The following is a 13,122-nucleotide window of genomic DNA, read 5'->3' on the forward strand; positions in this document are numbered from 1 at the left end:
AGCACACAGAAGTTAAAGGTCATCTTTTACATGGAATGTATGAGACCCTCTTCTTCCCCTCCCCACAAATGGGCTTTCACAGAGTTACTTACACATCTGTCTGACTTGGTTGCAAATCAAGGATTTCCTCAGTTTTTTTTTTTTTTGGAAAATTTTATTTTTCCCATTTCTTTGTTAGTTCTTTGAGAATTTCATGCAATATACTTTGCATATTTATCCTATCATCTAACTCTTCCCAGAACTTCTCTCACTTCCTTTCCCTTCCCTCCACTCCCCCCCTTCTACTTGACTTTGCATCCTCTTATTTCCTTTTTTAAAAATAATTTATTTAAATTTATTTTATGTGCATTGGTGTGCAGGTATCATAGCTTCTGGAACTGGAGTTACAGACAGTTGTGAGTTGGCATATGGGTGCTGGAAAATGAAAGAAAGTCCTCTGGAAGAACAGCCAGTGCTCTTAACTGCTCAGCTATCTCTCCAGCCACCTCTTATTTCTTTTTAAAAAAGCCCATCCAAAAAATATAATAAATCACATACTCTGTGATATGTGGCCTTCCAGTGGAGCATGGCTGATCTTCCAGAGATCAACCCGTGAAAAAAGACACTCCTACAATCTTCCAATTGCCAATAGCTCCTCAGTTAGGCATGGTACTTCATGCTCACCTCTCCTTTCCATACTGAGATTTGGTTTGGCTTTAGCTTGCACGAACATCATTCACAATGTCATAAGCCCTGTAGCTTTGTATGTGCCACTGCCTTGTGGTGCCCAGAAAACTCTATTTCCTTGTAGACAGCTGCCACCTCTGACTCTTACAATCTTTTTGTTCCCTAACACAGTCTCTGTTTCACAATGATCCCCTGAACCTTGAGAGGATTGTGTGTGATATACATTTTCCATTTGGGATTGAGCATTCATTAGTCTTTTGTTCTCTACATCTTAACCAAGTGCGGATCTCTGTAGTTTTTATTATCTCCAGGAAAATGAACCTTCTCTGATGAGAGCTGAGAGATGCACTACTCTACGTGTAGAATGATACTCACTACTAGTTGGTTAACACTATGTCTAGTTAGAATAGCAGTCGAAGGTTCTCATCTAGGGCCTATAACCTCTTTAGTCAGAGGCTCATGGCTCTGAGCATGGTGGCAGATATGGGTTTTGATTTTTGTAGTGGGCTTTAAATCCAATAAAAATGTTGCTGGTTAATCTCATGATGTTTATGCCAGTATTGTACCAATGGATATGACTTGTCAGGATGGTTGTTATTTGAGCTCTCAGTCCTCACCAATGGATAAGCCTACTGATTCCTTTCTAGTGGCATGCACAGCACCTCCTAGCCCTATATAGCTGTGCTGCAGATCCGTACAGATCTAATAAAAACAGCCCGCCCCTGGCTTCAACGCAAACCCATTGATCACCGAAACTGACTGCAGATCTACAATAATCCCTCAATAATCCCACAATAATCACTGCAGTAGAAAGCATCTTCAACAAATGGTGCTGGATAACCTTGATAGCCACATGTAAAGGAAAAAAAGCTGATTCCTTATTCTCACTCTGCACAAAACTCAGCTTCAAATGGATTAAGGACTGCAACAAGAGACTTGAATCTGATATAGGAAAAAGCAAGGAATACACTTGAACTCATTGTCATAGGAAAAACTTTTAAAATAGAACCTTAAAGTACAGGTGTTAAGATCACCAATAAATAAATGGGACCCAATGTCACTAAAAAACTTTTATACAACAAAGAACATAAGCACTTAAGTACAGAGGCAGTCTACAGAATGGAAAAAAAATCGTTATCCACTGGACATCTGACAGCAGATTAGTATCTAAAACATACAAAGAGCTAAAAATCAAATAAGTAAAATAAAAATAAAAAAGCTAAACATCAAGAAAGCAAACAACCCAATTTAAAGACAGATTTCTCAAAGGAGGAATTACTAATGGTTACAAAACATTGAAATGGATGTTGAAAATCCTTATCTAGCAGGAAACTATTTTAGGTTTCTTCTTACTCAAGTCAGAGTGGTCAAGATCAAAAGAACTCAAATGACAACAAACGCAGGTGTGTGGTGGGGGGGCTGCTGGAGGGATGGTGGTGTGTGCTGAGTGGCACTTATTCACTGTTGCTGACAGTAAAACCTGGAGTACCCTTCTGGGTTCATTCACCTTGGAGCAGGTACTTCAGATACCAGATACTGTACAAATTGGACTAATTTGGTTGTAGCTGTACTGAAAGCCATGAGGGAAAACACTGGTCTTATGAGGGCAAGTGATATGATATTTCAATTATTTAAAATATTTCAACACAGGGGATCAGGAAATTGTGCAGTTCAAGGGTTAGGAGTCTTTCCCCTTCTTCCTTCATTTTCTAAAGTAAACATGCACACATTAGCCACAGAAGGACACTTAGGAGAATTTGTGGGTTTACATCCTGTGAGGGGACTAGAGGTGGATAGTATTAGTAACAACACTATAGCACTAGCTGTCGTTTATAAGTATCTCAGACTAACAAGAAAATGTATGTTCTTTTTGCCTTTTCTCTTTATTGACTATCTTGGGTTGAGGTAATAAAAGTCCAAAAATTCATCTCAGGTTTTTTTTTCTAATGAGTGTATAGGTCAACAGGGAATGTCTATACAAAGCACAGGGGAACTGAAAGCAGATAAAGCTTAGCGTTGGGGCTCTCTCTTCACGCTGCTTGTACATTGTCTTTAGAAGGTAGAGAGGAGTTGGTGCTCAAGTTGGTGCCTGTGTCACTGGTCTGGGCTGAGTCCTCGCTTAGAGCCCTCTCTAGACTAGCTGGCAGGGAGTGGATTAGTTTCTCTCTGAAGTCCTGGCCCATGAAGACGTAGAGGATTGGGTTGAGGCAGCTGTTAAAGAAAGCCAAGGCGCTGGTGACATTCACTGCAACCATGAGGTTTGGAGTGATAGCATTCTGGCGTTCACGGACTCTGATTGTGGCTATTAGGGCCACTATCTGATAAGGGCACCAGCAGAGGAAAAAGGCAGCCACAACGAAAGAAAGGACCCGCAGGGGACGGCTGGATTTGATCAGGCCTTGCCTGTGCATTTTAGTGGCTATGAGCCCATAGCAAATGGCTACAATGGACATGGGTGTGCTGAACCCAATGATGAACCTGATGATCCCTCTGACAGTAAGCATGGTGACTTGCACCTTCTTCTTCTCTACAGGGTCTTCCGTCCAGGGGGAGAAGTCAATAGTACACATTGTTTTCCCTGGTTCAAGTATATTAGGAACTGTGGTCACACGAATGATAACTGGCAAGGTAAGGAGAAAAGCACAAATCCAGGGTACAATGATCACTTTCTTGGCCAGGCTCACGGTTCTGTGGTTCTGAGCCCAGACCGGATGCAGGACACAAATACAGCGGTCTAGTGCTATGAGGGCGATCAGGAAGACACTTCCAAACAGGTTTATGTCGACTATGGTAAATATGAACTTGCACATAAACCAACCAAATGCCCAGTGCCCTCCCATGGCCCTGGAGGCAATGAAAAATGGCAATGTGGAGGTGAAACAGAAGTCCGCAACGGCCAAGTTCAAGTAAGAGATGGTGGTGACTGTGCGTACCATGCGGAAGCCGGCCACCCAGATCACGAGCCCGTTGCCCAGCACGCCAAGGACAAAGGTGACTGCAAACATCAAATATGAGAAGACATTCAGAGCGACATGACCTGCAGATACTGACTGGGTCCTTGCAGACATATTCATGGGGTTCCCTGCAGACATATTCATGAGAAGAGAGATGTTGGAGTCCATCTTGTTCACACCTAGAACATTAAGAAACAGGGATGTTTGTTTGTTTGTTTGTTTATTTATTTATTTATTTATTTAACTTTTTCTTTTCTCCTTGAGACAGAGTCTCAGCACACTCCTTTTCTAGCCTAGAACTCTCTCTATAGACAAAAGTGTATGCAAACTCACAGAAATCTGCCTGCCTCTTTCTGCCTACTGGGATGAAGGGTGTTTACCACCATGCCTGGCTTTAGTTTTCTTTTCATTTACTATGAGTGAATGTTTTCTTCGTATGCATTCGTGCATATGTGCACACCTATGTGGTACCCTGAGGTTGATGGCAGGCATCTTCCTCTACCACTCTTCCTCTTCATTCATCGAGACAGGGTCCCTCGGTTTAACCCAGCACTCAGAGCAATGGCTAACCTTGGTAGGCAGATTACTCTGGGGATTGGCTCTCTCCACTTTCTGAGACTGGAATTATAGGTAAACCACTATGCCCAGATGACATTTACATGTTTTTTTGGGATCCAAACTCTGGCCTTCACATTTGTATGTAAGCAATTTAACTACTGAGCCATCTCTTCAGTACCAATTTTTGAAAATGCCAAGAAAGGCAGTTTTCCTTGCCTTTATTGTACTGAGTCTATTTTCCCTCTGAGCCCCTCACACCCAAGCTAGAGCAAGCTTCCACTGCCTGACATGCTTACCCATGTTGTTAACCTCTCTTTTTTGTTTGCTTGTTTTTGTTTTTCAAGATAGGATTTCTTTGTGTAGCCTTGGTTGTCTTAGAACCAGCTCTGTAAACCAGGATGGCCTCCAACTCACAAAGATCCACCTGCCTCTACCTCCCAGGTGCTGGGATTAAAGACATGTGCCACCACTGCCTGGCTGTTGTTAACCTCTTACCAGATAGGGGAAGGTAGTGCCTATGTTTCCACAATTGCTAATATGCCTTCTGCTCCAAGGCAACTACTTGACTGATGTAGATCCTTAACTTACAAGGAGTGGGGGGACACCCTCAAAACTGGATGAAAAACATGTAGATAAAATTTGTGTTCAACAGTTCAGTACAAGATCAAGCCAACAGGATGGGTCAATATTCTAGCAGGCAGTCCTTACTGGATTGTTAAAAGCAAAAAAAGAGGACATGGTGGCAGAGGGGTGTGTGCTGGGTGGTGTATAAGGGCAAGAGTGTGAAGGTGATTGTGTATGCAGCTGTTGAAGAATAAATAAAAGATATGGTTAAAAAACTTGTGTTCAAGCACGAGTTGTACACACATTTTATAACCGTGTTTCTCATTATAGCTAGAGTATAAATACAACCTGCCCTAGTTTACCTTCCAACAACAATTTGTGAAGAAAAGGGTTTGTTTCAGTAAATATTTTATACTCCATAATGAAGAAAAGTCAAGGCAGGAAGCTGGAGGCAGTAGCTGAAACAGAGGCCATGGAGGAGTACTGTCTTTTGGCTTGATCATGTGGATTGTTCAGCATGCTTTCTTGTATAAAAGAAGACCATCCGCTCAAGGGTAGCACCACACACAGTAAGCTGAGTCCTCCTACATCAATTTTTTTTTGAGACAGGGTTTCTCTGTGTAGCTACAGTGCCTGTCCTGGAACTAGCTCTTGTAGACCAGGCTGGCCTCGAAATCACAGAGATCCAACTGCCTCTGCCTCTCATGTGCTGGGATTAAAGGCGTGTGCTACCACTGCCTGGCTACATCAATTTTTTAAAGATTTTTTTTATTATGTATTGAGTGTTCTGCCTGCATGTATGCCTGCATGCCAGAAGAGGGCACTTAGATCTCATTATAAATGGTTGTGAACCACCGCGTGGATGCTGGGAATTGAACTCAGGACATCTGGAATAACAACCAGTACTCTTAACCTCTGAGCCATCTCTCCAGCCTTCCTATATCATTTCAAGAAAATGACACACAACTGGTCTACAGGCCTATCTGATCGAGGCAATTGCTCAGAGGGAAGAGCATTACTAAGTTTGAGGCCTGTATTTTATACGCTATACAATGAGACTCTCTCAAAAAGCAAACCAACATAATGAAGAACTAGCACCTGGTATGACAGATATGCTTTAAAGGTATAACACAAAAGAATCCAGACATGAAATGTCATATGATACATTATTCAGATTATAACAAATATCCAGAATAGGTAAGTATACAAGAAGCACCATGTTAGTGGATACAGAGAACTGATGGAGGGTGTGAGAAGAATTATTGCTCAAAGGATATGGAATTTGTTTTTCTCTGAGTGATGCAATAATTCTAGAATTAGATAGGGGAATGGCTGCAAAACATTTTAAATGCACTTAATGACATTTAATTTTCAAGTGGTAAAATTTAAACTGGGTGTGGTGGGGATGTACACTTGTCACCTCAGTTCTTGGGAGACCAGGGCAGGAAGATCTTGACTCTGTGGCTAGTAAGGGCTACATAGTGAGTTTATGACCGGACTGAAAGGCATGGCAAGATCTTGTCTCAGGAAACAAACAATAAGGGACTGAAGAAATTGCTCGGTCAGTAAAGGGCTTGCCACAAAAATGTGAGAATGTCAGTGTGGATGCCCAGCCCACATGTAAAACTGGTAAGGTGGCATTTGCCTGTCTAAAATTCTTAGTGGTGGAGTAGCACAGACAGGAGCCTCCTTAGGGAAGCAAGTCAAACTGGGTGTGTGACCCCCAGGTCCAATGAGACACCTTGTCTCAAAAACTGAGTCTTGAGGCTTTTTCACACAAGCAGCAACAGCAGCAGCAACAACAACAATAAAAATGCATGGACTTTTTTTACATGCATTTTACCAAAATAAAGAAAATATGGTGTATGGACATCAAGGAACTGGCAGAAGACAGCTTTAGTGGCCCAGAAAGACAGTCACGAAACCATCACTCTGTAAAAGCACTTCATTATACACCTACCTTCTTTCTTCCTAGGGCTTCAGTAGAGACACCTCTCTTCTGCTTAGAGGAGATGGCTTCTGGTGACATCTCTGAAATTGTCTCTTTTATAGTATTCTTTTATATTTGAAAGTATAATATAATTTCATTATTTTCCCCCTTCCTTTTTCTCCTTCCAAACCATCTGTCCCATATGCTCTCCCACCCTTCCCTGCTCTTTTTCAATTGCATGACCTCTTTTTTCATTAATTGTTGTTATAACATACCCACACACAAACACACATAGTGTTAAATAGAACCTGCTCAATCTGTGTGTTGTTACTTGCATATATGTTTCCAAGGGAAATCATTTGATATTGGATAACCAATTAAAATTAGCTTTTAAAAATCAATTTAAAATTATTTTCTAATTAGGTATATGTGAATATCAGTGTGTGAATATGTACATGAGTGCAGATGCCCGAAAAGGCCAGAAATGATGGGTCCCAGTTGCTACCTGCCTGACTTAAGTACTCAGAACTGAACTCAGGTCCTCTCCAAGAGCAGCAAGCACTCGTAACCACTGAGTTGTCTCTCTAGCCACTTCTCTAAGGTTATCCTTGGAGGAAGGAAATGATGTTCTCTCTGTATATGAGATCTCAAGATGCTCTAGGGTGGGAAAGGACAAGAGAGAAATTAGAGTTCCAATATATGGTAGGTATGAAACTTTACTGGATTAAGTATGCAAAAAATTGCTCATGTCAAAAATGACTCCCTAATATTAGCTGTAGACTTCCTTAAATGGGGCAAGGGGTAAAATAAGTTAATAGCCTTGGATGTGAGTCAGTGATTGACAAGTAGAATTTACTGAATAACGACAGGTGTGTGTGTATGTGTGTGTGTGTGTGTGCATGTGATCATGCATGCAGAGGTCAGAGGTCAATGTCTGATGTCTTTCTTGATTACTCTTTACCTTATGTTTTTGAGACCAAGTCTCTCACTAAACTTAGAGCTACACTGATTGGCCAATGCGTTCCAGGTATCTGACCCTCTCCTCTCCCGTCTCATATTGCTGACGTTGAAGGCCCACACTCCTGCACTTGGCCTTTAAGTGGGTGCTGGTGGACTGAAGATAGGTCCTCATTGACTCCTCTGAGTGAGCAATCTCTTCAGTCAGAAGTTCTACTCTTTTTTTTTTTACCATTTACATTTGTGAAAATGAAAAAACAGACCTGAAACATAAAATTAGCTTCTTATAGTCACTCAGTCTCTCAGTCTGAAATTTCAGCAAATGCCCTTTTCTGACCCTGCTCTGGCACACCACCTTTTTTGGAACAGGGGCTGACTACCATAGTATCAACTCCAATTTGAGAAGGGAAAGAGCAACAGTGACCCTCAGGATTGAAAGTCTATGGAGGAAGGAGCTTGTGATGCCTCATTAATAATGTTTACAGTTCTTGACTACATGCTGAGGTGATAATTTGATTAGATAAGTTTATATAGTTGGTGAACAAATAGTGGATTAAAATTAATCCCTTCGCATCTCCTCTGTTTTCCTCCTTCCTCCATTTCTCCCTCTCTCTTCTCCTCCTTCTGTTTCACCTAAGTTCTTTTGTATCCCTAATTGACCTGGAACTTTCTGTACATAATAGACTGGCCTTGAATTTATAACGGTCCTATGTCTCTGCTTCCAAAGTGGTAGGATTACAGATGTGTGCTATCAAACCCAGAGAGCTCTCATTTCCCTTCCACTCTCCTCCTCCTCCTTCTCTTCATCTGCTTTGGTTTTGTATTTTGAGAACGGTCTCATGAATCCCAAATGTATAGACTTAAACTTCTGGTCCTCATTCTTCTACCTCCCAAATTCTGGGATTGTTGGTATGCACAATCTTCAATTTTCGTGATGCTGGGTTTTGAATGCAGGGCTTATATGCTAGACACACTCTCTTCCTGCTGAGCTACAACCCCAGTCCTGCAATTCTCTTTATTTCTTTAAAGCACCCACAGGAGAGCCTACAGTCACACTTGTAGCTCACATTATTGAATCTCAATGCTTGACTCTTTGAGAAACAATTTGGAAGTCTCTCCTCTTTCCCCACATTCCACCAACTACCAACCATCAAAGTTCCTGAGTGCTGTTTGTTCTCAAGAATCTCTGAGGCGACAATAAAGAGGATTACAAAATGAACAAGAAAGATTTTGCAGTGACAGGTCAGAACATGCAAGAGCAAAAGAACAATGAGAAATGGCCCCACCTATGGTTGGCGAGAGAAGAATGTGGTTTGGAATGAATAGGAATGTTGTTAGCCAATGTTTAGGGAAGTCTTTAAACCTGCCAATCACTGTACCACCTTCTACAGAACCTGATAAAGCCCAACTTGACTGAATAGGAAAACAACTAAAATTAGTAGCTCCGGAGGAGGCAGAGGCAAATTTTGCAACAGAATCCATGAAGCATGTGGGGCCTGTCTTCTTGCAGGCTCATCACTGCTCTTATATATGTTCTTTTCTGTGAACTTCCTGTGACTTATAAGAACAATTTTGTTCTTTCTGTCTTGTGGTTAAAGCTTTGAGCCTTTTCTCCACTGACCCAAACACAGACCATGCTTCTCTCTCTTTTTTTTTCATCCTCCAGCAAAGCCACTGTCCTCCACACTCCTGAAGGACCTTCTGTGGACCCACATCTATGACCAGAAGACCAGTTTTCTAGCTTCAAACCTTCCCTCTGTTCATTCCTAAAATCCTTCACAACTTACTTTTCTCTAGGAGTGCTATCCCTCACTAGTGCACATTAAGCACTTTTTCTTGATTCCTCCCAACGAATGAGCACATCAATATGCTCTAGAACACAGCATCTTTAATATAAGTTATCATTCACTTTTATGTCACCTTTTGTATCTCAACCATGCCTTTGACTTTCTTTTGCAGCAAAACACCTGAAAGAATGATATATATTCCTGCATTTACCTCTTTATCTTATATTTCACTACAATTGAAATTACTTATTCCTTTTTTTCCCTTTTATCTTTTTAGACAGGCCCTCACGTAGTCCAGGCTGACCTTGAACTTACTATAAAAGCCAAAGATAACCTTAGATTTCTGCTTCTCTTGCATCTACAACTCCAATATTTAGATGGCATGAGTGTGCCACTGTGTCTGATTTATGTGATAGTAGAGAGAAACCTCAGTGCTTGTTAGGCAAGCACTCTGTCTACGAAACTGCATCCGCATCCCTCTATTACACAGACCAAACTCTACTCTGCCACCAATCAGCTGAATATAACCTCACCAAATTGTGCAGACCCTCAGGCAAAGTTTTCTCACCTGTACTTTCCAACAGCTGTGGGCCTTCTTCCAGACAGCTCTAAGTCTGATCTCCTAGAGAGAGTGACCTGTCTCCAATGGCCCAACAGAAAATATACAAAGGAACGGGGGAGGGGTAACAGAACAGAAATGAATTGGGAAACAGGAAACAGGAAACCAGAGCTTCCTGTGATTTGCATTGACCATAGATCATACCCAAATTACATTTTTTTCTCAAAAGAATTTGGTGACTGGACTGGATCCTTCTTAGACGTTCAAGAGCCAGAAACCTTTTCTCTACTTCCTCATTGGTGGGATATAGATGGTCCAACCTTCCCAATATCAAAGGTGAAGGGATCTGGGTGTTCAGAAACCTCCTCAGCAATGGGAAAGAGGAGGAGGCTATGGGAAAGTGAAAGACAGAGATAGAGGGAGAGAAATAGAAATGAGAGACCCAGAGAAAAGAAGATTAATGTGAATAATTCAGACAGTCAGAGATACTACACTTAACCACAGTCGCCAAGATCAGTCCCATAAGAGCCTACACTTCTACCAAGTCACCTTGATCATTCATAACAGACACCCTTTAGAAAGTTTCCAAGGTAGAAAGGTATTGACTTTTTCTGGAAGGGTATCACCCCAGGCAGGACACCAGGGACAAAAAAACCGTAAAGAACATGCCAGGTTCAACTTGGCCTCACTGGCAATACTTACAAAAGTATACATGTATGAGTATTTACTTATAGGAACCAGGATGACTCAAAGGCTGTTGCATCACCAAAAGCCCACCATTCCTGAGTGACAGTGAAGAAACATAGCCAACCTGGAGCTCTCTCCAGCAGAACTTGCAGGCAACTCTTCAGGTTGGAGACTCTCTCTCTCACAGGCAGGCTGGTTAGTCTCCAGGCAACTTTGCCTCCTCTCTTCTCCCAAGCATTTGTTTACTGCTTTCTTAATCTTGTAGACGGTCCTATATATTTTGTAAGTTTCTGCCTGCCTAGGGGGAAATGTTTTAACTTTTAAATGCCTAGAACCTCAAGCATCCTCTCTCCAGGGTGGAATAGCTCAGAAGGAAAAATATTTGAGCATGCACGTGAAGTTATACAAAGGCACAAGAAACTCACAAGGAATTGAGTGGTAAAGGATATGGGACCCAGTCATGACAAGTTCAACAGAGGCCTGGGTCTTGGTAACTTACCCTAAGGTAATACCTAGTTCCAAGAAAGACTAAAAACTGAGATTACCCAGGCACCACGCAGGAACAGACCCTCCAAAGGAAATTCCTAATGTTCCAACCATTGTAGATAGGGTCACTGGCCAGCACACACCCATCACTTTTCACCAGTGCACCCCGAGACAAATGTCAGCCAATCAGGGGTCCTGGACTTTAGAAATCCCTCCCTCCAACTTTTGCTACTACCAAATACCAATGCTAAGTGAGCTTGGGGCTCTCTGATCACTCCAGTAGGTTGGACACACAGAGAGGCTGAGTTTGCAAACTTATGAAAAATAAAGGCTCTTTGCTTTTATATACAGGACTCTGTCTCCTAGGTAGTTTGGGAGGGGGGACTCCTTGATCTGGGCATAACAAAGGACATCACTTTACATAGAGAAGAACCCAAATCCCAAGAGAAAACAAGAAAGGGGATAAGTAGAGAGCAACTGTTGAACAGACCGTGAGGTCAATTGAAGTCAAATGGTTTGATGGGAGTCCCCAACAGCTCTTTCAGAGCCCACCAAATCTCTTCCTGAAGCACAGGGTGGCTTTGCTCTTTGCTGCTCAATAGCCTGCGATTACCACACAGCACCTGTGAGATTGCAGAGGCATGCATGTACGCAGTAGAGTTTAGAGGGTGAAGAAAAGCAGGAAAGTCCCAGGGTGGACTTCTTCTTTGTGTGACCACACTTGCACAATATAGGTAAAGCCAAAGGAAGTTGCTTTGGGCTGTGGTGGATTGGAGGAATGCCTGTTTGAGATACCAGTTCTCCTGTCAGAAAACAGACTACTGGCAATTCCCTTTGGGAACTGTGAAAGTTCTCAGAACCTGGGCTGGGTTGGTCACTAGTTGGGTGACCATTTAACCAGAGCTGAGTATTTTCTATCAAGGGTGAGAAAGTCAATATTTAATACCTGGTAGGCTTCAGGGTCCTCAGCTCAGCTGAATACACAGATAATATGCCAACAGTACATCATTTAATAACACAGCAATTGAATTTCACATCACTTCACATGCCATATTTTATTCTTTAGGCAAAAAAAAAAACCCAAAAAAACAAACAAAAAAACCCCCCAAAAAACCCACAAACAAACAAATGAACTGACAGGAAAACTATTCCTGGCCTGCAGGCTGTACAAAAACCAGTGTTAGTGGGCCTAGAGAAGAGAGCTAAATGGTCAATAGCACTTGATGTTCTTACAGATCACAACAACTGAACAGGTGGGGCTGGATGTGACCATGATTTAAGAGGCTCAGTCACCTCACCTGTGACTTCAGAGTCATAATAATGACATAATTAATTTTTACTTCAGTACATGTACCACAGATTCCAGTGTAATAAATATTATCTGCATCTTAGAAACCATCCTTATATGCTGACATTCTTATCTTCTGAGTAGACATTTCTGTCACACCTCCCTCTACGCACAGTCTGCAGCTCAGACTTTGCTCTTGAACTGTAGACACACCTTCAGACCCACCTCTAGAATTTCCTCTCATCAACTTTTTGCTTAATCCTGTCTTCTCTCCTAAACTGGGGTCTTCATTCTCAAGTTAAAGTCCAAACTCCCACTCCATTCAGAATGTGAATGTTCAGAGTTAGGGCGTTTAAAGAACTAATTAAAAATAAATGAAGTCATAAGGGTGGGACCCTAATTCAATATAAGTGGTGACCTTTTGATAGGAGAGAAACACCAGGGCTGTGTAAGTTTACAGAGATGTCTATAGAAGGACACAGATGGCCATCTGAAAGCCAAAGAGAAGCCCCAGGACCATCATCATGATCTGGACCACCAGCATCCCTAAGTATGACAAAATTAGTTGCTGTGCTTTAAAGACGCCCAGTGTGTGATGCTTAGAAAACTAACCCATGCCGCTTTAGTTCAGGGATTCCTACCTTTTTTTTTTTAAATAAATCTTTATTTATTGCATATACAGTGTT

At 41.8% G+C, this 13,122-nt stretch overlaps 1 protein-coding gene across 1 annotated transcript; it reads right to left on the minus strand.

Moving 5' to 3' along the window:
* Nucleotides 1-370: 370 nt before the first annotated feature.
* Fpr1 (formyl peptide receptor 1) lies at nucleotides 371-10,228 on the minus strand. Its single transcript, XM_050120145.1, has 2 exons — nucleotides 9,985-10,228; nucleotides 371-3,799 (listed from the first exon to the last, which is right to left on the minus strand). The coding sequence occupies exon 2, from the start codon at nucleotides 3,786-3,788 to the stop codon at nucleotides 2,697-2,699; it is 1,092 nt and encodes a 363-aa protein (XP_049976102.1). The 5' UTR covers nucleotides 3,789-3,799; nucleotides 9,985-10,228; the 3' UTR covers nucleotides 371-2,696.
* Nucleotides 10,229-13,122: the final 2,894 nt, after the last annotated feature.

The sequence above is a fragment of the Alexandromys fortis genome, unplaced genomic scaffold (genome assembly GCF_014885135.2).
Source record: "Alexandromys fortis isolate MF-2015 unplaced genomic scaffold, M_Fortis_MF-2015_v1.1 scaffold_141, whole genome shotgun sequence".
Lineage (NCBI taxonomy): Eukaryota > Metazoa > Chordata > Mammalia > Rodentia > Cricetidae > Alexandromys > Alexandromys fortis.